Source organism: Rhinatrema bivittatum, chromosome 3, assembly GCF_901001135.1.
Source record: "Rhinatrema bivittatum chromosome 3, aRhiBiv1.1, whole genome shotgun sequence".
Classification (NCBI taxonomy): domain Eukaryota; kingdom Metazoa; phylum Chordata; class Amphibia; order Gymnophiona; family Rhinatrematidae; genus Rhinatrema; species Rhinatrema bivittatum.
Window position 1 is genome coordinate 186,909,249 of NC_042617.1, and position 27,171 is coordinate 186,936,419.

The 27,171-nt window shown below is 43.3% G+C and overlaps 1 protein-coding gene across 2 annotated transcripts in view; it reads left to right on the top strand.

The window, feature by feature from the left end:
• The window catches only part of UTRN (utrophin), a 1,458,479-nt gene that overhangs the window by 1,197,407 nt on the left and 233,901 nt on the right, over positions 1 to 27,171 (top strand). For both annotated transcript variants that reach the window (XM_029594027.1, XM_029594025.1), the window contains one exon: positions 16,429 to 16,630. In XM_029594027.1, the coding sequence (XP_029449887.1) occupies positions 16,429 to 16,630 (202 nt within the window). The remainder of the gene's footprint in view (positions 1 to 16,428; positions 16,631 to 27,171) is intronic.

A 27,171-nucleotide genomic window follows, 5' to 3' on the forward strand; every position in this document is an offset into this window, starting at 1 on the left:
CCAGTTCCATGTATGATAATATAGCAGTATGTTTGGATCATAAACTATGTGTTATAAATCCAGTGCTATGACTGTACTGTGCGGGGTATGCGTTGTCTTGTCTCGTGAATGACTCCCCCAGCTCTGTAATAACCATCTCTGTGACAGGTGCTTACCTAAGAAATAGATGGAGGCATGCTGAAGCAGAGAAGAAACATTTTTGCTGAAAGAATCCCACCACGGTACAAAGACAGTGACTACAAACAGGAAAGGTGGAGGAGTAGCCTAGTAGTTAAGAGCAACAGGCTGCAATCCAGGGAGACCAGGGTTCAAATCCTCCCATTTTTCCTTGTGACTTTATTTCACCCTTTATTGCCTCCCATACACACTTACAGGCAAATTTTCATAAGTATTTAGGCACATAAAGCCCTGTTTTGTACACATAAATGGGCCTTTGAAAATTACCCTGTGGGATTGTGTGTGTGTAAAAGTATGCACGTGCGCATGTATTTGTATGCACACAAGAAAGAGGCTTATCATGGGGGAGAAGGGGGCAGAGTTGGGGAAGCAAAATCGTTTAGAAGCATACTTTTGATTTTTGGAAGTACCTGCGTAAATGTACGTGCGCACATTCATCCCTGCTCTGGAGGAGATGTAAATGTGTGGATGTAAGCCTGGTAGGTTTTCCAAGCACAGATCTGATTTTCAGAGCAGGCTGACGCATGTAAGTCCCACTTTGAAAATTCAGGCTAAAGTCTGTCAGTGCTGGCCATTCGCAGACGTTAGCTCTACACACGCTGATATAAAATTGAGCTCCCTGATTGTAAACCGTATAGGAACAGGGAAATCCGTGGTACGTGAATATAATCTGCTGTGAAGTGGCTGACCAATACCAAAAAAGGCAGAATATAAATTTAAAAATAAATGTATTAATTAAAAAGCTGGAAGCATTAATTTCTCCTCCGTCCCCTAATTTCAGGCATTTCTAATGCTCTGGTTCCTACATTTGAAGAGAAGTACTGTATATTTTGGTAACTGTGTGAAGGTTTACCGTTCACCAAAGTGCAATAGCTTATTTTCAGGCTGAGTATTTCTTGATCTGAACCAGCAATTTTCAGGCTCAGAATTAGAATTTAGGGGGTGGGGTGAGGTGAGTGGTGGAAGGGATGCAATACAATCAAGCTAGAGGTACAGGTCAGTTAAGCAGAGATAGGGAAGGAGCCCCGTCAACATTAGCCTCATGGCTCATATCCCTCCCCTTGTCAACCTATTGTTATACTTGACCTTGGTTTGTGGGCCCTTGGGTTGTGGAGAGAACTGACTCCACCCACAGGGAGGAGCCCTGTGGGGACTCTCCATGACAGGCGGGGTCTCAGCAGTGATGGACACAGGAGTCAGAGAGATATTTATTATACAGCAAAGAGAAACCCAAGGAGCAGGTTTGTAAACTCAGTCCTTGAATAGGAAGACCTGAGATGGATTCTCCGGTAGTGGTCCGCAGAGTGGGGTAACTTGCAAAATACTTGCTTCTTGGTAGCTCTGATAGTGGTCCACAGCGCGGGGTAGGCCGGAGATAGATGTTGGCAGCAGGCACAAGACAGCGTGGATCTGGTAGAGGTCCACAGAGCGGGGTAACCCGAGGATCCGCACAGCAAGAGAGAAGCAGAGTTGAAGATCAGGTCTAGTACTTGCTCCGTGGTGTTGCAGTAGAGATATCGTTGTAGCAGCAGCGGAAACCCAGAGCAAGAACACTGAAGGGTTGTCTGTAAAAATAGCGAGAGGTACTCACTAAGCTGGTGAAGGTGAGACTTGCAGAGTCCGAGGAGCGGATAGCCCTGAGTGCAGCAAGGCACCCGAGGAGAGGGTACCTGAGTCACTGAGTCTGAAAAGCAGGGACAGCGAGGTGAAGCATCTCTGAGAAAAGGAAGAGCAAGATAGAATCCTTGCTAACTCGTTGGTAGGAAGGTCCGGTAGGATTAAATACACGTAGGCAGTGACGTCATGCGGAGGGGACGCCCCCGAGGTTTCCGCCGTGACGTGGATAAGATGGAGGCAGGCGCACGCACCCTACGTTACACCAGATTCAAGATGGCAACCGGGATCACCCACGCCATCCCAGGAACGCCAAGGAAGTCGGCGTGCAGAGGCAGTGGTGGCCATCTTAGCCAGAATCAGAGCTACAGGGCAAAATGAGGTGAGCAGGAAAGGTCGCAGCCGTCTGCTACCGACGGGCGCAACACCTATACTGTCACAAATGTGCATAAATCAATACCTAGTAATTACTTCATTTTAAAATTTCATTTTATCTTGTTTTCCAGAGCTGTTCTTTGATGCAGACAATAAGAAGATTTAATTAAGATATAAATCTTTTATTTCTCATGGAGTATTGCCAAAGGAGGAAGTCCTTTGCCAAAACCTGAGACGATTTCATTGAGATTTTGAACTGTTTGCATCCAATCTGATGATCGTTTATGCTAGCTACGTTAATACATTATTCCTGATCATTTTGTTGTAGGCTATTGTACTGTAGTTTGTGTCACATTTTTAGTAGCAGCAGGATATTTTGATGCATCCAAGTTCAGCCCAGTCATTCGGTGGCAGTGCTGTGTGTTGCCATGCGAGAGATCAGGGTTTGATTTCCGAGCTTGATTGCTGTTCCTCAGGCCGGCCAAGGGTGGGGATGCTGTGGGGGAGGGGGGAGAGAGTCTCATGCATGCATGACTCTTGTAGCTGAAGGCTATGGCTAATGTGAATGGAATTGCACTAAATCAAAACAAATAATTATAGAAGAGGAAGTTATTACATGGCTTTTTTAAATCCACCTTTGCAACAAAACTTTTGTACAAACATGTGGAAACAGTTGGAGCCAACCAACTAGTAATCAATTTATTTATTTAAGCTTTTAGACCACCGTTCCAATCACCCCCTCATCCCCTATACACACCCCATTGAGAAAAATCCTTTGCTTCCAACATTGTTATCCCATGCTTCTGCTGGAAACATGACAGTTCAGTGAAATAAAGCCTTACAATGCTTCTAGAAATGCGACAGCACAGAATGATCTCATTCACTGTTGACATGCAGCAGGTGCTCTTTACGCGTACAGTTTTTCTGAGAGACTGCACTTATCTTGCTCTCCTTTATTGCATTTTTAATAGCATTTTATCCCAAATTTATGCATCCACTTGAAACACAATCAGAACGGCAAATTGCACAGAACAATTTCCATTCTTGCAATTATAACAGTAGGAGCAGCGCAATCCTCTTTTACAAGTACCGTAATCAGGAAAATCCTTCTCTTCCTGGTATGCTGCGGCGCTGCGGCGGGGGGGGGGGGGGGGGGTTACTGCACTGGCAAAGAGAGAGGAGAAGCTTCTTATCACTTGTTTAAATGCACTGAGTTGTATGCTGATGACTTTTGTGAAACTGAAAAGGGGAGAGACAGGATTTCCTAACATAGGGCCCACTGTACTAAGGGAAGTATTAAAATTGTGTGCTGAAATTCAGTGTATATACTATACTACATTGTAGAGTTCCTTAAGGCACATACTAACAGCTTGGGGGGGCCTCCTGACCCCCCCAAGCTGGCCAAAAGTTCCGGTTGTGTCCAACGAGGGTCCCGGAGCGAACGCGCGGGGAATCACGTGACGTCCGCGTCACTCCGACGTGACGCCGACGTCACGTGCTCCTCGCAAAGGAATACAGAAATGGCATCCTGACTCCCCGCTCGACCACGAGGGAGTTTTGGTAAGTCTTGGGGGGGGGATTAAGGAGGGTGAGGGGTTTCAATTTTTATTTAGGATCAACAATCGTGATGTCCAACGTATTCAACATAGCTATGTTGAATAAGTTGGAAATCCGATCGTTTTCACCTCATCACTTTTTTAAGTTTAAAAAAAAAATTACGTTGCGTTTTACATATGTGTTCAAAACGAATGCACACCCCTACTGCCTTCCCCTGTTCCCCCTAACCTAACCTTCCCACCCCTTCCCCTAACCTTCCCCCCCCCCTAACTCTGTATTTACGCATGTAGGGCTTTTAAAATCCGGCCCAGTGTGTGCAGAAACCTGAATTAAAATGTGCATGCAGTCTTTGACATAGGCTGATCGCCCTTTAACTCGGGAGAGCCTATACAATGCACACAAGTTTAAAATTGAACAAGCACAAATCATGTTTTGTGCATAGACATATCGTTTATGTGCACAAGTAGGATTTTGTGCTTGTTTTTTATATACAGAAAATATGATCTCTGCGCCCAAAAAATGCTTTCAGCGCAGAAAACATTTTTGTGCATATAAATCATATTTTATGCACAGGAAACATGTTCTGTCTGTGGCAAAGCGTGTTTTCTGCACATAAATCCTAATTATTGGTCCCAGCAGTAGAACTTCTGCTTCTGCCCTTAGACCAACACTAGCGCTGGAAACTTTACTCCACCTTTTACCAGGAATAAAATGCGTCGAACCAGCACACCTTTCTGCATTGAGAGGAAGGGGAGGGTAATAGTTCTTTAACTTGGGATTTCCATGTGAGAGCACTAAGCATTATGCACAAAACTGATTACTGCAACAGGAGCAAAGTTTGCACACAAAAAATGTGAACACAAGTGTGGGTAAAACTGTGCCTTCTGCTGAGTGCACTATATTACATCATCCCCAAAGTCAGAATGGGAGAGAGAGACCATCCAGTTTGCTCAGTTATTCCTGTTTGCACTTGCCAGCTATAAAGTGTGAGCACTTATAGGAGAGTAGTTGTATTGGTGTACCAGAACCTACTGAAGAATTTGCATTGTTGCCTTATCATGGGTAAGGTTGTTGCTGTTTCAGGTCTGTCAGTTAGTGCTGTATGGGATGCCAGGTTTGTTGAATAGGCTCTGAGTTTGTTTTTGCCGGGTTTTGTATTAACTTCAGTCTTGCTCATGGTATTTTACTGCGAAAGATTGTAGACTTGGGCCTGGTCGATATAGTAAGTTTCTGGTACCTCTTATTTTAACCAATTGTTGACAGAGGATGAAGTAGAAAAGATTTTTTTTCTGTGCCTAAATATTGAGAATGTGGCGTGTTCAAGGGCTCCATTTTATTGCCGGTCCTCGTTAATATTTATTTGCATACATTAACTGGTATTAGATCTTTTGGTTTTAATTTTCAACTATCTGCTGATTTCATCCATATCTTCTGTCCACTCAGTATAGAACGTCCTGCTTCAATATCTCACTTAAATAAATGCCTTAAACTATTTCCAATTTGGATGAATGAGAATAAAGAAATGCGGAGAACATTAGAGATGCCATGCTGGGTCAGATGAAGGTCCATCGAGCCCAGCATCCTATCTCTGACAGTGGCCAATCCAGGTCACAAGTACTTGACAGATCTCCAAAAATAGATGTTTCCTGTTATTCACTCACAAGGTTATCAGTGACTTTTTCTAATCTACCTTGCTAATAGTATATTATGGCAGGCATGGCCAACTCCAGTCTCATGAGCCACAGACAGGCCAGGTTTTGATAACTTTGAATATTTTTCAGTCATCTGGAAATTTGGTCACTTCACTTGTTCCCTTTTACAGATCATTTTCAGGATATCCATAATGAATGTACATGAGATTGATTTGCATACAGTGAAAGCAAATATACCTCATGCATATTAATTGTGAATATCCTGAAAACCAGACCTGTTTGTGGATCTTGATGGCCTGAGCTGTCCACCCTGTGTTATAGACTTTTTTTCTAGGAACTTGTCCAAATTTTATTTTAAAACTCTGCTACATTAGTTGCCTTGATCATGTCTTCTGGCAACAGATTCTAAAGCTTAATTGTATGTTGCATGAAAAAGTACCTTCTCTGATTTGTTTTAAATCTTCTGGCGGTTAGCTTCATATAATGTCCCCTTGTTTTAATATTATTTGAGTGTGTAAATAATCGTCCTTTATTTACCTGTTCCATCACAATGATGATTTTATAAACTTCTATCAGGTCCCCTCCCAGCCATCTCTTTTCCAAGCTGAAGAGCTCTACCTAACCTGTGAAACATCTCTTCATAAGCCATTCTATGCCCTTCATCATTTTTGTCCCTCTTCTCTGCACCTTTTCAAGTTCTTCTATGTCCTTCTTTAGATGAAGGAACCAGAACTCATGACTTAACGATGCACATCTATGAATTTTTCCAAAATTTTGGAAAAATTCAATTTGTTTTTCAGTGCCCACGAATCATTACGTTGAAATTGTCTAATTCGTGAAATGCACATCTCTATATTTTTTCATACCATTAGATCTGTCAACTAAGGCTCCCCCTTCCCATTACGTAGATTGATTGTTGTAAGGGAGTGTATAGCCATCTCCCTCAGTCTACCTTAAAGGACTGGGTTCAGATGTTCCGCCCGGTCCTCCTTAAGTTTGGGCCCCCCCAAGGTATCCTGGGAGAAGGGAGGAATCCAAACCCTGTGCATAAAACCTAAAGGCCTAGGCAAGCTAGACGGGCTGAGCTGAGGATTTCAGTGTATTTTCTACAAGAAATCCAAGGTTCTTTTCCTGGGTAGGGGGTGTGACTCCTAATATGGAATTCGGCATTGTGCACCTGTAGTTGGGATTATTTTTCCCTATGTGCATCACTTTGCACTTTTTCATATAAAATTTTATCTGCCATTCAGATAACCAGTCTCTCCTAGTCTCCTTCTTCAGTTCCTTACAATCTGCTGCTGTTTTGATAACTTTGAATATTTTTCATTCATCTACAAATTTGATCACTTCACTCATTCCCTTTTACAGATCATTTATAACTATTCTTAACAGCTCAGATTCCTATACAAATATCTGTGGTACCCCATTAATTATCTTTCTCCATGTGGAAAATTGACCATTTAATCCTATTCTCTGTTTCCTGTCTTCTAACCAGTTACCAATTCACAACAGGACACTGTCTCCTATCCTATGACTTTTTAATTTCCTGAGGAATGTCTCATATGGGACATTGTCAAATGCCTTCTGAAAATCCAAACACACTATATGGATTGGCTTACCTTTATCTCCATGTTTATTTACAGCTTCAAAAAAATTATTAAAAGATTTGTAAGGTAAGACTTCCCTTTCCTAAAAGCATGTTTATTTTCCCCATTAAGCTACCGTATTTTTCGCTCCATAAGACGCACCTGACCATAAGACGCACCTAGGATTCAGAGGGGGAAAATTTTAAAAAAAAAAAAATTGTGCTAAACCGGCTCTGCGTCTGGGCGTCTTATGGAGCAAATTAGGGGAGTGCATAGCTTTTTTTTTTCTCCCCATTTTGTTTTCGGGTCTGGGGAGGGCCATTTCGGTCCACTCCCCAGATCAGAAAACTTTTCTTTCTCTGGGAACCCCTCCCCCCAAACCCCCCCCCATCCCAACCCTTTAAATTAACAACCCCCACCCCCCTGACCCCCCAAGACCTGCCGACTTAATTTACTGCAAACCCCCACCCTCCTGACTCCCCCAAGACCTGCCGACTTAATTTCCTACAACCCCCCACCCTCCTGACCCCCCCAAGACCTGCCAAACGTCCCTGTTGGTCCAGCGGGGGTCCAGGAGCGGTCTGGGAACGATCTCCTGGGCGTGGGCCGTCGGCTGCCAGTAAACAAAATGGCGCAGACGGCCCTATGCCCTCACTATGTCACTGAGACCGACCAATAGCAGCGGTCGGTCTCAGTGACATAGTGAGGGCATAGGGCCGTCGGCTGCCAGTAAACAAAATGGCGCCGACGGCCCTATGCCCTCACTATGTCACTGAGACCGACCAATAGCAGCGGTCGGTCTCAGTGACATAGTGAGGGCATAGGGCTGTCGGCGCCATTTTGTTTACTGGCAGCCGACGGCCCACGGCCAGGAGATCATTCCCGGACCCCCGCTGGACCACCAGGGACGTTTGGTAGGTCTTGGGGGGGTCAGGAGGGTGGGGGGTTGCAGGAAATTAATTTGTCAGGTCTTGGGGGGGGGGGTCAGGAGGGTGGGGGGTAATAGGAAATTAAGTTGGCAGGTCTTGGGGGAGTCGGGGGGGGGGTGTTTGTTAGATTTTTGTTTGGTTTTTTTTTTATATTCGCTCCATAAGACGCACATACATTTTCCCCCCACCTTTGGGGGAAAAAAAGTGCGTCTTATGGAGCGAAAAATACGGTATGTTAATATGGCTAGTAATTTTGTTTTTAAGAATAGCTTCTACCATTTTGCCTGGCACCAATGATGGTCTTACTGTTCAATACTTTACCTGATCCCCTTTGTGCACCCCTTCGTGCAATCCTTGGTGCCTCATTTAATATTCTTTGTTGGTACATTTTCTGTTATCTAACACTTTTTTCCAAGTTATGTACCCTTTTGGCTTGTTAACAAGTTTAATTTTAATTATTCTTTGTATCAGACTATGGAATTATTTTCCTGCTGTTTTTGTTTTATGTAAACCGGTATGATTTACATTTAATGTAAGAATGTCGGTATACAAAAATTAAAAATAAATAAATAAATAAATCACCCCAAACCTTTTTTAAAAATTGGTGGTACATAGGCCACCCTCCAATCTACAAGAACTGTGGCTGTTTTAAATGATATGTCACAGATTACTAGTAACAAATTTGCAATTTCATATTTGAGTTATTTCAGAACTCTTGGGTGAATGCCATCTGGCCCTGGTGATTTATTACTCTTTAGTATGTTAATTTCATCATTGCATCTTCCATTATTTCAGATGTTTGCTTTACTTGCTCAGAATCATCACCATCTAAGAATATTTTGTGTATATGTCCTCAATATCCTCCTCATTAAGGACCAAGGCAAATAATGAATTCAGTTTTTATGCTGTTTCCTTTGTCCTCTCTTTTACCCCATGAAAAAGTTTTTTTTATTAGCCTTTAGCTCTATAATAAGTGTCTTCTCAGATTTTTTTCTTGGCCTGTCTCACTATTGTTGCTAGTAACTATTCTCTTGTCTATGTTCCTTATTAGGGTCTGCCCTCCATTTTTTGAACCATGTTCTTTCAGCTTTATCTGTCTCTTTCACCTCACCGTAAACCATGCTGATAGTCATTTGGTCTTTGTTCAAATTTTTTAATGCATGGCTTTCAAGATAGCATTTGTAAATAATGTCTATTCCTCATGAATATTTTTAACCTTGCAACTGCTCTTTATAGTTTTTCTAACTAATTTCATCATTCTGTCATTGTCTCCTTTTTTTAAAGTTCTATGCTACTGCAGTAGTTTTACATAATGTCCTCCCTCCAGTGATTATGTCAATTTTGATTGCATTATGATCACAACTGTTAAGTGGCCCCATCATAGTAACCCATTGCATCTGTTCCTGCATTTCACTGAGGACTAGATCTAATGTAGCTGTCCCTCTTTGTTCTGTACTAAGTGGAGACAGCACACGCTGATGCGCAGAAACATGTATGCGGCGCCATTTGAGAATGGAACCGGGAGAAGCTTAAGCACTACATTATTCATTCAAGATATGTCTGTAATGCGGATGTTTTTGGAATTAACTAATAGTTATTCAGTGTGCTCTTATTTAAGCCCCTGAGGCAGCCACTGGAATGTGGCGAAACTCAGCGCGAGTCGGGCACTTTTAATTAATCACATATGTCTCCACCAATTAAAGATTTGGAAAAAGACCCTTGGGCATCTGTTCTTTGTTGTTATCCTCACGGCGTTGTTTGATTGCCTACCTTGCTGTTTTCTGGGCCTGCCCAGAATTTGTCCAGCTATATTTATCCCCCTGCTGAAATTTAGGAAGATATATTTACCCAGTTAAGCCATCCAGTTTTCAAAGACTTTGATCTAACCAGCTAAGTAAAAACTCTGCTGACTATATCCCTTTGAATATTGACCTCTTAACCTCTCCATCATGTCATGATGAGACACTGATTCAATGGTAATTTATTTTTGATAAACTGATTTTTGAAATTACTTCAAAATGGTATACAATAAAAATAAAAGGGATAATACAATATATAAACCAGTATTTTTTTTTCTTATTTTTATTTGATGTTTAATACTACAACACAAGATCACTTGTATCAGAAATTACAACAATATTTGTGAAGCTACTCATTACTGAAATAATATAAAAATGAAATCAAAATTCCACCAACAAATATTGTCACAAAATTTTTAGGAAATAGGGGGGAGAAAAATTAATATGAATGAACACATAAGGAAATAAAATCACATATAGCAAATCCTGAACTTATACCCCCAACAGAATTGTGCCAATCCACACATGAGAATATTAGGAATGGGAGTCCAAGAATACCAAAAATAGGTAATTGGAATTCTGGTGTCTAATGAGACATTTACATGGAAATCTCAAATCAAAGTTTGCACATTTACTTAAGACTTCAGACTTCATAGAAAGGAATTGAGTTGTCCTAGTAATATCGGGGAAAATCCAAACGTTGTGACCATAGAATAAATTGTGACAGTTATGAAATTCAGTGTTGAAAGAAAAATTTCAACACTGAATTTCCCTCAGAAAGGAATGCAAAAGTCGCCAGTAAAGTAGCTCTATCCTGAATAATCATCTTTCAAGATTATTCTAAAAGTTCAGAAACATTTATAGAAGAAACTGGTTCAGAATCCTTAGGAATTTCTCCTTCTGATTTAGGAAAAATGTAAGCGCTCGTCATAACTGGAACAGCCTCCAGTGGAAATTTAAGAATCTGCACTAAGTAACTCTTAAGCAAATCCTTGGTAGGAAGCAACCTTATGCAAGGAAAATTCAATATTCTCAGATTTAAAACCCTTAAAGCATTTTCAACATTTTCCAGTTTCTTAGTTGAAACAATATCTGATTGAACCAGTTCATGTTGCACTGTTTCAATCTTAGAAATTCTTGTATCCAACTCGGTGACTTTAGCAACCAAAGATCCAACTTGATTTTCTATAGTCAAAACTCGCTGATTACATTCCACTACTTCAGCTGTTAAGGAGGTAATAGCCTTTCTCTATTGAAATTAAGGCATTCCAGACAGACTCCAGAGTTATTTCCTTAGATTCCTGAGAGGACAAGATGGCTACCGCCTGACCTTCACATTGAAGAAACACTCCTCCAGCTCTTTGCTAATAAATTCTTTTCTCTTCAGAATCAGGAAAAATCAGCAGTGATCCCTTTAGCTCCCTGTCTTCACTACTGGCCAGTTCCCCCAGGGCCCTCTGCAGATCTGCTGGCAGGAGAAGAAGAGCAGCAGCAGAAGCATATCGGACTGCGTCTTCCTTTTCTGCCACCTGGGCCTGTCTGCTGCTTTTAACCACAAGGAAACAGCCTTGCAGTTAAAAGCAGTAGTGCCCAGGTGGCAGAAGAAGAAGATGCAGCCCAACGTGCTGCTGCTGCTGCTCTTCTCCTGCCATCCAATCTGTATTAGGGCCTGGGGGATTCTTGAAGAAATTGGCAGACTGTCTCTCCAGCCACCCCATGCCCCCCAGTTAGCTTCAAGAGAATAGGCGATAATGGCTGCCATGCTGGCAGGAAATCCAGGCCAGCTTCTGTTTTTTTTTTTTAATAACTTTATTTAGGTTCTGCAAAGAGCAATTAAAAGCTCAACCTTCCGAGAAAAATAAAACTAGACAGCTCTTTTTTTTTTTCCTACGTGAGAGGGAGCAGAAGGGGGAAGGATGAGGGAGAGAGATCTGAAGGCTGGTGGGGCGAGGAAGCTCGAGTGAAAGGCATGGAGGGGGTTTGAAGAGAGGGAGTGAGGACATTTGAGAGGTTGTGGAGAGAGTGAGTGTGAGTGAAGGGTGCAGAAGGGATTGGAGGAAGGTTGTGAATGAGAGGTTTGGTGGTGCTGTGGGATATGAGTGTGGGAATCAGAGGGGCTGTGCACTGTGAATGAAGAGCTTGGAGAGGTATATTTAAAGAAATAGTGACTGAGAAGCCTGGAAGGAGTGTAGTGTTATGAGTCAGAGAATCATCCTAGTGGCATGGGGAGTCTGCTGCTACCCCTCCCAATAAATCAAGTGAAGCGTAGCAGGTAGTGGGTACAAATGGCTGCAGCTTTATTTGACATTATTCAAAATATGATGCAATCTAATACATAATGTTCCTATGCAAGCTAATACAATATTTAGCCTATTAATAAACATATTGCATCACCAAATTATATAACTTTTTCCTTTTTACTCAGAGCTCCCTCTTCCCCCATCACATCCCCCTGAGTCCAGTTCAAGCAATAGTCCTTGTGATCAGCTTTGTGGCCATGGTCATTCAAATCCATTCACTGAAGGTACTAGCTCAAATCTGGCATTCCGACCTGTAGAATCAGAAAGCCAAGTTTGCTCAACCAGCACTTCATAACCATCAGCTATGCAAGGCCTGTGCCTTTAACTCATATGCCCACCCACCGGCCCATGGGTTGACCCTACTGTGACAACACTCATAGGGGTCCCACTTGGTTTTAGCAGGCTCTTCCAATATACCAGGTAACTTGCCCTCTATGCTGACATCATGGGCAATTCGCTGCTCTGGTGGACCCAAGGGAAATATAACAAGGCTCTTGTCAAACTGCGACTGCCACCCTCTCCCACCAGAAAACTCTCTAAGTATTATCAGCATAACATTTCACTTTTCCCATGCCTTTTTCCTTTGGGATAGGAAGAGGGGGACTGAATTAGGGAGCAGAGTGCCTCTTTCTTTTCCTCTGTATCTGCTTCAGCTTCAACCTCACCCCTATCCCTCCTTTGTAAGCTGCTTGTGAGGGGAAGGGTTGAAGCAGGAAGTAGATGTGAGACTGAAGGCAGGCGCTATGTAGTTTTCTTAAGATGGTTGAATTATGAGGTGGGGGAGCTTCGTGTTTGTTGATTGTGTGACAGTTTGCAAATTATGCAGCAACAGCTACTTGTGTGGTTTCTCCCTCACAGCTTCAGAGTCATGGGAGCCTGAGGGCACTGTGTTAATTTGTACTAAATACATCTAATGGGACAAAACATACTATTTATCTTTTCTATCATCAGTATAGTGCAGAAATAATGTATGCTTACCAACCTAATTAGATATTTTGCTTTATGTTCTAGTCAAGTTTCATTTCAGTCAGACAAGAAGGCATCCCATTATCATATAACAGGTTTGCTTTCAAAATGAAGTGGTAGAAACAAGGCAAATAATGGGTTTCATAATGTTGCATTAAGTGAACATCATATGATTAGAATGAGAATACAAATTAGTTTTCCTAATTATCCATGCTGTCTACAGCATCAAGAGTGGTACTTACTAAAAATAAACTTTATATTCTATATTGTCATCCTCATCCCTCTGCAAGCATCGAAGCTTTTGTGTACTTGTTATTAAGGAAGTGAGTGATCTAGAAGTCATGGCGGGAGGATGGGGGTTCAGTAGAGAGTCCTTGGTATCACTGATGACAAAATCCCAAGTCTTTCAAACCATGTGGTATGCTTCTTCTCCAAAATCCTGGTGTTAGGATCAGTAAGTGAGTGGGCCTTTTGGCTGTAACCGCCCAGGGGGAGGAGCCCCGCTGGGCCTCACCGTTGAGAGGCGGGGCCTCAGCTGCAGGATGGGATACAGCAGACATAGAAGTGGAGCAGGAGAGGGTGACCTCTGGAGGCGGGCCACCATACGGCAGCAGAGATGCTATCATCAGACTCAGCTTGAGAGACGAGAGTCTAGGGGAGAAGCGGCACTACCCGAGGAGCAGGGAATGCCAAGAAAATACAGTCATTGAATAAACTGAATCTGCAGTGAAGTATGTAGGAGGGTTCTTCGATGGGAGAACACAGTACTAGTCCTCAGAGCGGGGTACACTGGCGAGGGTTCCTCCGATGGTGACACGGTGCGGGTCCTGCGGAGCAGGGGGAAAACCCGGAAGGGACTCCTCATGGCAATGGTCCACAGAATGGGGTACACCGGAAAGGATTCCCACATAGAATCACCACAAAGATCCAGAGGAAGGTTCTCACAGCGACTGGAAACAAATGGAAGTCCAGAAGTAGGCCTCAGGGAGGAGGCAGGCTGAAGTCCGGGTGAAAGGCCCTCCGAGCAGCGGATAGCCAAGAGACGAGGGGGCCCCCCGAGGAGTGGGTACCCGATAGTCTCACACCACGGAAGCAGAACCGGAACAAGCTGAAGAGAAGCTGTGGAATGCAGCAAGTGAACTCGTTGCCAAGTCGCCGGCTGTCTGGGCTGGCGAGTATAAGTATTGGAGTGGAGTGACGTCTTCTGCTAGGGATGCCCCCGAGGTTCCCGCTGTGACGTGGTTAAATCTGGTCGGAGGGTGGGCGCGCGTGCCTAGGGAACCCCAGGGGTAAGATGGAGTCGGCAGCATCCATGCTGCTCGAGCAGGCCCGGGAGCGGAGGCTGGAAGGCCGGCGGTGGTTGGCCGAAGCCGCGAGTTCGCCCAAAGGAGCCAAAGTTGTAAAAAGAGAGGTGAGCAATGGCGGCCACAGCTGTCTGTGGCCGCGGAGTGTAACACCTGGCTTCAGCTCCTGGTCTCTCAAAGTCCCAGGATCTGAAGATGGCCTGTGTTTTTCTCCCCTTGCCTCTCCAGCTCTCAGTACTGCTAGCAACATTGAAAATGAGTGAAATGAAGTACCGACGACAGCAGCTTGGGGATTCAACAGATGCAAACTCATGGTACCTAGGTTACTCCTCCTTCCTTCCTCTATAAAGCAGGAAGTATGGGAGGAAGGACAGGCAGAATAAGAACCTTGCATCTATACTGCGTTCCCACTCTGCTGCCACCAGCCATCCCCGCCTGTGCTCTGTTTTCTGTTTGTCTTGCACCCTCAAAAATGAGAGGAGCAAAGCAGAGGAGATTGAGGGAGGAGGGGAGAGCGGGGACATGGGAAAGGATATGGAAAGAGGACAAAGTGGAAGAACAAGTGTGAGAGTAAAAAGTACAAGTATTGGAGAGGGAGGGCTACATTGAAGAAGGAAAGGTGAATAGAAATTATATAAGGGGATGGGGTAATCAGTGGATGGGTAAGCAAAGCAGGGAGGGAGATGGGTCAATGAGTGAAAATGTGATGGAGAGATGAGCAACAAGGGAAGATGGAGGGGTAATCAAAGTGGGGGGAATGCTGGAAAGATCAGGGGCAGCTATATTTTTTAAATAAGGATGAAAAATCACTTAAAACTGATTTTCACCTTTGCAAAAATCAAGGAATTTGTCAGTAAAATATGGTTTAAACTGAAAACGAAGGACCCTATATATCAGGAATAAGCAGACTAGTCATCCTTAACTGCTGGCATGTTGTTGTGCTTGTATTCCATTTTCAGTTTTAAGCACCTGGTATCCTCACCATCTAACCATAGATCAAAACTGAAGAGGGTCTGGCAGAAATGACCCCTTAGGAGTTTAAAGTGTAAATTTGGCAAAGTATTTTTCTTTTCCACAGTATTTTAAGTTAGCATGTTAGAATTTTGGTTATCTATTCTCATCAGTTAATGAACCTCCATTAGCTAGATATATCAGTGATAATTTAACAATAACCTATTACTAATTCCAGTGTCTGTGGGAACACATTTGTCATTTACTGATTAGTACAGAGGCATTAATGTAGCAGAAGAGATGTATTCTTATAGAGCTCCTCAATGGCGAAGATGTGACTGCATAATTACTAGTTTACTAGAAGAAAAAACACCTTATACAGTACACAATGAGAGCAAAGTTGCCAATGGACAAAACATCTGATGAGAGCCTAGGGTAGTTCTGGATTTTCGATACCCTTTGCAATGTATTTTGGAGCTTGCTGTGCCTCCTCTAAATGGAAGATGCAGTATTAGAAATACTACAATACACAGGGATGAAAATTCAAAATCCAGGCATGGGCAAGTGTCTTTCCAGAAACTACGTCATTGAGAGCAGAGGAAACATAGCAGAAAGCCTCCATTCCAGTGGGCTGGAACCTGTGGGCCCTGTCCAAACAACCCCCCAGAAGACTCCCTATCTTTCCCAGTGGCCTTACAAAAAATGTTCAAAACTTGCTACCTTGTGGAAATAAATGTAAACACATCTTCTCTTTGAAAAATGCTGTTGAAAGACCCTGCACAACTTAGGAATACTGAATAAAAAAGCTTTATTTAGGGTTTTAAGTCAACCCTTTGTTACAATATGCATGAGCTTCATAGAAGGCTGGAAAAATTCCAAGTGCCAGGTTACCTTGGCACCTAAAGTTTAGGGGGCCTGTTGCTTGACAGAAGAGATGCTGAAAGGGCCGGGGCTGGGGGAAGAGAGCCCTCTGTGGCTGCAGGGACCTGGCAAAAGACAAAGTTGAATGGATTGGCATTGGCAGGGCATACTGTATGTTCCTAGTGATTCTTTTCAAATTTTTTCATGGGTAAATGTGATGTCATGCCTTTAAAAATAGGACTATGAGTTCACTGGTTTTATCAGCTTTCTTAAATAATGCCACATTTTAATCAATTTTAATATATATATATATATTTTTTTTTATTTTTTTTTAATTTATATTTTGCCTCTCTTTAGTGGACCTGCTGGAGCTGAACACAACCCGTGAACTTTTCAAGCAGCACAATCTGACAAAAAATGACCAGCTGCTCACGGTTCCAGATGTGATCAACTGTCTCACCACTGCATATGATGGGTTGGAGGAGAAGCACAAGGACCTTGTGAATGTGCCACTCTGTGTAGACATGTGTCTCAACTGGCTGCTAAATGTGTTTGATACGTAAGTGGAGATTATTTTTGCTGATATCAAGACATGCCATGAGTAGAGAAAGCACAAACTGAGCATCGTAATCCATTGTCACTGAGGAGTCCAGAGATGCTATTAAATGCAAAACAAAAACTAATTATTTTGTCTGAATACTTTCACTGAGGAAAAGAGCGATTTGATTTATTTATAACATTTGTTTTGGTTCCATTAAGGAAAGCGACAGGTGATTTATTAACTTTAAGCTCTGGATGTAAATAGCTAATTCCAGAGTCTCTAAACTTTTAATGAAGCTACTGGTTGTAATGCAAAACATGACTAGAAATACAGCAAAACCCAAGATTTTCAGACTTTTAATGGAATCACAGAAGATAGATATGTTACTTGCCAGTGAAAAATTAAAGCTATGAAGGGGTTTCTTCAAATTTGTGCTTCAGATTGGACGCTACAAAGGAACTAATTTATCTCCTGGCACATGTTATGTGTATTTCATTGAAGGGTAATTTTGTACATGTCTGCATAGATTTAAAGTCAATTACATAAGGACTTTAAACCACTTTTTAAAAGCAAACTACACACATACTTTCCATTTGAAAATTATCACACCAAAACTACCAGCACACTTTTATCCCTGCTAACAAAATCATGAAAGGACTTGAACAGGTTAATGTAAATCGGTTATTTACACTCACAGAAGGAGTAGGGGGTACTCCATGAAGTTAGCAAGTAGTTCATTTAAATCAAATCGAAGACAATTCTTTTTAACTTACATAGTTAAGCTCTGAAGTTCTTTGCCAGAGGATGTGGTTACAGCAGTTAGAGTAACTTGGAAGTTCCTAGAGGATAAATCCATAAACTGTTATTAATTAATAAGCAATAGTAGCTTTACTAGCATGTAGACAGGTGGACTCAGGACCAGTGGGTTATGCACCTTTACCAGCAGATGGAGACAGAGCAAGCTGACATCACAGTATATATACTCCTGCAGCAACATCAGCTCACCAGTATTCTCTGTCTCCAGCAGATGGTGGACGTGAATCTCCCTATGGGGATTGCTTGAGATTTTAGAAGGAGAATTAAAAAAAAAAAAAAAAAAAAAAGCCCCACTCTCTTGTGGTAATACCAGATGGTACCTCCCCCAGCTAAGAATTCCTGAAGTGATTTCTGTGGTCCCTCAGATGTGTGCTTTGGTCCGGTAGCTGGATTTCTGCCGGCATGGACTTAGCTAATTGTACAGCTTAAAGGAAGCAGGTACATGAAGCCAAACGTGGCAGTGATAGCAGATGCTCTCTCCCTCGCAGCCGGAGACTGTCTCTGTACTCAGCCGGGAAGGTCTGAGCTCAAGTAAGTTTAAAAAAAAAAAGTCAGACAGTGTAGAGGGGTTTTGTAGGACTTCCTCCGTGCTTGACACACCATTACAACGTTCATTCCCACTTCCATGGGGTTAAGGGAACTGGGCAGCCTAGCGGGTTGAGCAGCTCAGGTGGGCTAGGGCCCCATTGTTAGGCTTTTTCCCTTGTGCCGTTTGGTTCGCTGCAGCAGCGTTTTTGTGTGCTTCTATGCATGTTTAACTGCTCTCTACAGGAACGTCGGTGTGCGCATATGAATTATGCGCTCAATTTTAGGCTCACTTCCTGTGCACACATATCAGTGGTGTTTTTTGCAGTGCTTCCTCATAGGGCACCTACATTTTTTATGTGCATAAAATGTGTCCGCTTGAAATTTTTCAGCACGAGCCAGCTGGATGCACATTCTCAGTCGACTGACGAACTAATGGCACCGGTAAACAGCCTTCCTCTCTGTGTTGCTTGTCATATTCAGGCATCTCAGCCTGGAGTGCCCTCTTAACATGTGTCAGCGCTGCTTAAAAGCTCAGGGAGAATTGTCTTCCTCTGATTTTGCTAAACCTGGTTCTGCAACCTGAAACCATGTTACAGTTCTTTCAAAGAGATAAACTGCTGGCCCTGATTTCACAGACCTTGAAGATGCTGGGAGTACCTGGGGCAGATTCCATGTCTGAGCCAAAGAAGAATCCCATTTTGGTTTCTTTGCATAAAGCCTCTTGTTTTTTTTCCCTATTGTGGAAATCATTCAAGAATTAATTGATCTTGAATGGGACACTCCAGTGGTGAATTTCAAAGGGAGTCGGACATTGGAAAGCCTGTACCCCTCAGATCCAGCGATCAGAGAGCGTTTGCATTTTCTGAAAGTGGATGTGCTGGTCTGTCCTATCTCTAAACGAACAACTATTCCTGTAGAGGGAGGAGCAGCCGTGAAGGATGTGCATGATAGGAGAATTGAGGCCATTCTCAAGCATTTGAAGCAGTGGCAATGCCATTACAGATAGCTTCCTGTTGTGCCTTGAGGCTCGCTCTTGTCTGCTTCTCTCTCAGGAGGTTGATGATTCTGGAACCTGCCACCACCTTTTTAGCAGATGAGGGCTGCTATTTGGTCCGTTTCTCTCCTAGGGGAGTGGCTTCAGTAATAGTGGCCAGACGTCAATTATTGCTGGCACATGTTATGTGTATTTCATTGAAGGGTAATTGGTCGGCCAATTTGACCTCCAAGCTAATCTTATGAAGTTGCCCTTTAAAGATTCCCTCTTCTTCAGGAGAAACTGTCCAGCAAATGGGGCGAATACCTGGTTCCTTGGTTGCTAGAGGATAAGAAGCAATTGCAACACCCCTTTGGATGAGGTGTCATCTTAGGGGTTCCAAGTGGTTTCATCCCTACAGAGGGTCAACCTTTCAGAGGACTCGGTCCTTTCATCCCAGTCAAACCAAGAGAGGCATGTGCTCAGGTGGTGGATCCTCCCAAACCTCTCAATGAAGGTTTGCCGACCCACCCCTGGAGACAAGAGATAGGAGAACATCTCTCTCTCTTTTATCAGAGGTGGGTCAAAATCACATTGGTTCAGTGAGTCCTGGAAGTGATACAAGAAGGATATGTGTTGGAATTTCGCAGTGTTCCTCGGGTGTTTATGGTGTCTCCTTGCCACTTCCCACAGAAGGAGGAGGCAGTGAAATCTACCCTGTCAAGTCTCCTCGATCTGAGGGTTGTGGTTCCAGTGCCTATGTCTCAGGAAAGTATGGGGCAATATTCCATTTATTTTGTTGTGCCCAAGAAGGATGGCTCCTATCGTCCCATCCTGGATCTCAAAGGAGTCAACCGTCATTTGCGAGTGACTCATTTTCACATGGAAACCTTGTGCTTGGTGATAATGACCATGCAGTCGGGGGAATATCTGACCTCTCTGAATCTGTTTGAGGCCTACGTCCATAATCCCATCTGGTTGGAGTACCAACGTTTTCTATGTTTCGCGGTGCTGGGGTGCCATTATCAGTTTTGAGTGATGCCTTTTGGTCTAGCCACCACTCCCAGAACTTTTTCCATGGTTATGGTGGTGCTGGCAGCAGAGTTGAGAAAGCATGGGGTCCTAATATATCCATATTTGGACGACTGACTGATTCGAGAATAGAGCTGCCTGGCTAGGTTCATTACCCAACCAAGGTGATCTCCTTGTTGCAGAAGCTTGGTTGGGTAATGAACCTAGCCAAGAGCAGTCTTCAGCCTTCTCGGTCGTTGGAGTACCTGGGTATTTGGTTTGACTCAAGGCAGGGCAAAGTTAACCTGCCAGAAGCTCAGATTCAAAAGTTGATGTCGTAGATACGTCTTTTGGTGAACACTATACACTTGACAGTATGGTCCTATCTTCAGGTACTCTGTTTGATGGCGCAACCCTGGATATGATGCTGTGGGCAAGAGTACATATGCATCCTCTTCAGCATGCCCTGCTGTCTCATTCGAATGCACAGTCACAGGACTATTCAATTTGGCTCCACTTGCCGATGGAAATCTGCTCTCACCTGCAGTGGTGGTCTCTGGAGATTCATCTGAGAAAGAGAGTTTCCCTGTCTTCACTGGACTGGTTGATATGACAGATGCGAGTCTCCAGGATTGGGGAGCACACTGTCAGGAACTAATAGCATAAGGGCGCTAGAACACAGAAGAGTCTTTTTGGAACATCAACTACATGGAAGCCAGGGTGACCCAGTTGGCATGCTTGCAGTTCAGTGACAGACTTCAGGGTCAAGCAGTCCAAATAATGTCAGACAGTGCAACAACAGTGGCTTACATCAATCAGCAGGGAGGAACCAAGAGCCAGCAAGTGTTGCTGGAAATAGACCAACTTATGGAATGGGTGGAAGGGCATTTTGAGGTGATCTTCGCCTCTCACATTGAAGGAAAAGACACGTAAGTCAGACTTTCTCAGCCAGGAGAATCTGGACCTGGGAGAATGGGTGTTTTCGAACGAGGCATTTCAGCTGATAGTGGATCACTAGGACCTTCCGCTCCTAGACCTGTTGGTGACATCTCGCAACACGAAGGTTCCTCGCTTCTTCAGTTGCAGGAGAGATTCAAAGTCCTTGGATATTAATGCTCTTATACAAATCTATCCAGAAAACAAGCTGCTGTATGCCTTTCTCCCATGGCCCCTGTTGGGCAGAATAGTTTGCAGGATTGAAGGATACAAGGAGATGGTGCTCCTGGTGGCATCGGATTGGCCCAGAAGAGCATGGTTTGCGGATCTGTGAAGACTCATAGTAGAGACTTCCCTTCATCTTCCGCCGCACAAGAATCTGTTGCAACAGGGGCCTCTCCTTCACAAAGATCCTACTCGAATTTGTCTTACAGTCTGGCCCTTGAAAGGACTCACTTGTTGAAGCGTGGTTATTCTTCTGTGGTGATTGCCACCTTGCTACGTGCTCAGAAGTTCTCCACTTCCTTAACCTATGTGCGGGTTTGGTGAGTGTTTGAGGCTTGGTGAGAGGATTGAAATGTTCTTCCTTGTTTGTGAAGATCCCACTCATTTTGGAATTTTTGCAGGATGGGCTAAATAAGGAATTGGCCCTTAATACCTTGAAGGTACAAGTTGCAGCTCTTGCCTGTTTCAGAGGCCAGGTCAATAGTGAATCCTTTTCATACCATCCTGATGTGGCTTATTTCTTGAAGGGAATGAATCATCTTCGCCCTCCTTGTGGTTACCGGTTCCCTTATGGTGTCTTAACCTGGTATGGATTTCTTGGCGGGTCCTATGTTTCAACCACTGCATGGCCTTTCCTTGTGGCTATTGACCTTGAAAACAGTGTTTCTGGTAGCAATATATTCTGGTGCTGAATTTCTGAGCTTCAGGCCTTGTCTTGCCAGGAGCCTTTTCTTTGAGTGACTCCTGGAGCAATACAGCTGCGTACTGTTCCCTCTTTCTTGCCTAAAGTGGTCTTGAATTTTCACTTGAATAGGTCCATTTACTTGCTGTCATTGGATAAGGGAAAAGATGCAGAAGAGTATCTTTTTTTGCATCCTTTGGATGTCTAGAGACATGTCATGCTGTATCTGGAGGTTTCTAAACCTTTCCAAAAAACGGATTGCATGTTTGTCCTTCATGGTGGAAGGAAGTAGAGCGAACTAGCTTAAGTACTACAATAGCTTGCTGGATTAAGGAGGTAGTCATGGCCGCATATGTGGAGGCTGAATAGCTGTTGCCTACTCAGGTTAGTGCTCATTCCACTAGGGCTCAGGCAGTGTCATGGGCGGACTTTAGACTGTTGTCTCCTATCGACATTTGCCAAGCTGCGACGTGGGCTTCCTTACATACTTTTTCCAGATATTATCATCTGGTCGTGCAGGCCTGGGAGGACACAGCCTTTGCATGTGCAGTATTGACTGGACCATGGACAGCCTCCCACCCTAGTTGGGAGTAGCTTGGATACATCCCATTGATCCTGAGTCCATCTATCTACATGCTAGGAAAGGAAAAAATACTACTTACCTGATAATTTCATTTTCCTTAGTGTAGACAGATGGACTCAGCTTCCCGCCCTTGGCTGCCACATGGTTAGTTTAATGCTCCTCCTGTGGGGCTGTGTGTTCCAGGGGTTTACTGGTAAGTGTTCATCCAGTACATACATACATTCATTACCTGGGTTCAGTGATTCCTGTTGGTTGAGTACAGTAATGTTTTTAATCAAGTTTTTTGCTAGTCTGTTCATAGTTGCTTTTGAAGAGAATACTGGCAGGCTGATGTCACTGCAGGAGTATATATACCATGATGTCAACTTGCTCCATCTCCATCTGCTGGCAGATGTGCATAACGCACTGGTCCTGAGTCCATCTGTCTACACTAAGGAAAATTAAATTATCAGGTAAGTAGTAATTTCTCCTTGAGATCTATTTAATGTTTGGGTACTTGCCAGGTACTTGTGACTTGGATTGGCCACTGCTGGAAACAGGATGCTTGGCTTGATGGCCCCTTGATCTGACACAGTATGGCATTTCTTATATTCTTAGGTTATGTAACATGTACACATAGGACCCTGAATTGAGCCACCAACTAGCTGCCTAAATTAGCCATTTAAACTTATCTGGCTAACTTGACCAATATATTAATCAGTCTGGCTAACTTTAGGTCAACCAAATAGCAGTCCTATTCTTATCCAGCTAATTATGCCAGATAACACTGAATATCATCATTTATCTGGCAAAGTTAATCAGACAAGTGGCTCCACCACCATCCTGCTCCTCACTTAGCCAGCTACCTTTTTAACCACATAAAAAGTTAACTGGCTAAGGGGCAGCCACTGACTGCACATAGTGCAATGGCGCTATTTAGCCAGCTAAATACATGCACGATTTTTAAAATGCAAAACTATGCACAAAAATGTAAACCCTGCCCAAGCAACATCTCTATTCACTGCAGGTAAAGGTATTTTCATGGGGCAATTTTGTAAAAGCCCATTTCCCTGGATAAAGCACTGTTGTATCTATGGAACTGGCTTTAAAAATGACATTCTCTGTGTATAGTCTTTCAAACTAGCTGAAAAGACCCATAAAAAATGACAGACTGAGACGGCCAGTGCTCTTCCTCCTCTTCACCCTCTTATATGCCCATGTCGTCTACTTTCCCCCTTAGTGTCATAGTCCATATAGCAGTCCCTGAGATTGCTACCTGCCCTGCTGTCCTGATAGAGAGGCAAGAGATTCAATAACCGTGCTTCAACCAGCATAGCTTGGGTTCCTTGCAATGCCAGTGCTTCCATTATGCAAACTAGGCAGTTACCTAGAATGCTGAAAATTTTGGGGGTGGGAAAATCAAACTAGCATGAAACCAAAAGGAGTGCTGTGCTAGAACCAATGCCTTAAAAAATGGAGAGATATGCTGGAACCACTGTTGCTGATAGAAGGGAGCACTGTTCTGGAGGTAAATTGGGGAAGGGGGTGCATGACCAAAGATTTGCCTAGGGTGCCAAATACTCTTGCACCGGCCCTGGCTCTCTGCCAGCACCATGCTTCAAGCCCACCAATAAGCTTCTCCTAGGCAGCTAACTAATGCAGTCCACAGATGCCCAACTGACCAGGAAAAGCAGACAAATACAACATGTACAAACCCAACTGGCTTTCACATTGGTAGTGATTTCAACTGCCTCTGAACAGCATCTGTTCGCATGCTATTAAGGAGAATAATTTTTTCACCTGTTAATTTTCTTTCACCTGTTAATTTTCTTTCCATGAGTCCTGCTACACCAGTCCAGTGAGGCCATACAGATGGGTTGTGCCCCCCCCCCCCCATCAGCAGATGACAACAGAGCACATGGTTCTCCTTTGTGAGATCATTGCCAATGTATAGAGATGGGGCAGTACTAAGAGAAACCATTGTTTCTTTGACAAAGCACTGAAAAAGATGATTACACACAGATTACACAATAATAAACTTCAAACATTTGGAGAGAAAATCCTCAAACTTGGGACAACTTGCCCCAAAATAGGAAAAAGACAAACATAGCCTTGCAAATGCACTTTCTGGCATCATATGTTCATTTACAGTATAAGTCACCAGGGAGATGCAGAAACATAAAGTCAGTCCCAAACTTCAAAATTTGTACGAACAAATATTTAATTCATTATATCGGCAACTCCATTGCTTAAAAGACGCAAAAATTTATCAACACGGCGTCCCCCGACACGGATCCGTGTTTCGCCAAACGTGGCTGCGTCGGGGGGGAACTAATTTCTTTGCGGTATTCAGAGCTTTAAATCTTAGTATCTTGGCAGCATTTCATGCAAGGAGAGCATGAAATGCTGCCAAGACGCGAAGATTTAAAGCTCTGAATACCGCAAAGAAATTATTGTTCCCCCTGACGCAGCTGCGTTTGGCGAGACACGGGTCCGTGTCGGGGGACGTCGTGTTGATAAACTTTTGCATCTTTTAAGCAATGGAGTTGCCAATATAATGAATTAAATATTTGTTCGTACAAATTTTGACGTTTGGGACTGACTTTGTTTCTGCATCTCCCTGGTGACTTGGATATTATAGTTGGAGTGCAGCATTTGCTCCTCTGTGGTGCTTGTGCATATACAGTATAAGCCACACATGAAGGTAGAGAGCAGAAAGTATTAGACAGTCCAAACACTTTTAAATTAAAGCACAATTTCGTTGTTTAATGTATATTTTTTAATTTGGCTACTCCAAAAGTCATAAATGCAGTACAGTAGTTTTCAACCAGGTCCCCCGACACGGACCGTGTTTCATTGTACGCTGCATCGGGAGGGACTGAGAACAGTGTTAAGACATAAATCTGCACAAAAGGCACACTTCCTGGGAGGGTCCAAGACTGATGCAGCAAGACGCATGGAAAGAAAATTAATTCATAAAAAAATATTTCTCCTTCCATTTCGTTGTACTACATCAGTCTGAGTTCATACAGGTAGGAAGTAGTAAAGCCCCCCTTAACTCAGGGAGGGAGGAAGTAAGAACCCCAGTTTCATAAGATGAGTTATCTTTAGCCAGTACATCCAATCTATGATACTTTGAATATGAATATAAGGATGACCAAGTAACCACGTTACAAATATCCACTAGAGCAACAGCAACTACTTCCACTAAAGAAGAAGACTGAACTCTAGTAGAATGAGCGCGAATGATGTCAAGGGCCCACCAGCCCTTGAGTAAGTAAACTGAAGAAATAGTTTCCTTGATCCGTCTCGCTAAAGAAACTTTCGAAGCAGCCTCACCTTTACGATGTCCACCAAATAGCAAAAATGGGCGGTCCATTTTAAGAAAAGGATTAGAGACTTCCAGGTACCTGGAAAGCACCTGACAAATATCCAGCAATCTAAAAGACCTGTTACTTTGCCAATATTCCTTCTTTGAAAATGCTGGCAAAGAAATAGACAGATACAAGAAAATACCAAAATCACCTACTGCAAGAAGGAAGGCACAGGAAGAAAGGACACAGTCAAGCATTATAATTAGAAAGGGACCTCTGCAAGAATAGCCTGTATTTCCAAAATACAGCCAACTGAACAGATTGCCATCAGAAAAAACAGTTTTCAAGGTAAGTTCCTTAATCAAAACCTATTTGACAAGCTCAAAGGAAAGTAAAACCAGGGCTCTAAGGACCAGATTGAGGTCCCACTGGGTAACCAAAGGCCAAAAGGGAGTGTGTAACCTCTTCACTCCATGAATAAAATGAGACACATCTGGATGAACCACAACTGAAAGTCCATAAATCCAATCCCTATAACAAGAAATGGCTGCAATCTGAACCCTGAGAGAATTTAAGGCCAAGTCCTTCTCTAGGCCTCCCTGGAGAAAGACTTAAAATGGAAGGGATATCAGAACACCAGAGGGAGATCAAACAACCTCTACAGAAGACTTAAAAAATGCACCAGACTTAAATGTAAGCCAAATAAGTGAAATTCTTTTGGGCCATCAAAAGAGTCAAAATTACTGAGGAAGAGTAACCCCATTTTCACAAGTGAGAACACTCAAGAGGCAAGCTGTAAGTTAAAATGGAGATGGGTCCTCCATGATAATTGGGCCTTTCACCAGAAAACCCTGAGGAAATGGAAGATCTGTAAAGCATAGTCTCCGAGGCCTCTCAATAGCTTTCTATCTCAATTCTTCATAGACGTCTCTCAATCAGAGCCCACAGAGGGAAAACATAAAGAAGCTGTCCTTCTGGCCAAGACTTCCCTAATATGTCTATGCCTATGGTGATGGGCTCCCTCTGTTGGCCAAAGAAGCACTGATCCTTAGTATTGATGCAAGATGCCAACAAGTCCATGTAGGGCATAACCCATTTGCACACTACCTGTAATAAGATCCCTGGGTCCAGTTCCTATTCCCCATTCCCCTGGGCCCAGAAGATTCCTGCTTGACTTGAATGTTCACCTGCCCTGCAGTGGGAGCTGCTGACAACAACTGCACATTGGATTCTGCCCAAGGAAAGAGCAGATTCATCTCTTTTGAAGCACTCTGACTTCTAGTGCCACCTTGCCTGTTCACATACGCCACCACTCTGAAGTTGTCAGAGAGCACATTTTACAATTTGCCCTAGAGTAGTGACAGAAAATGACAGAGCCAAGCAGCTTGGCCTGGTCTCCTGCTTGCTGATAGAGTAATATGCTTCCTACAGAGACCATTGACACTGGGCCACCTGATCTAGATGATATGCTCCCAACTTCAAAGACTCATGTCCATTGTGACCAGGACCCAA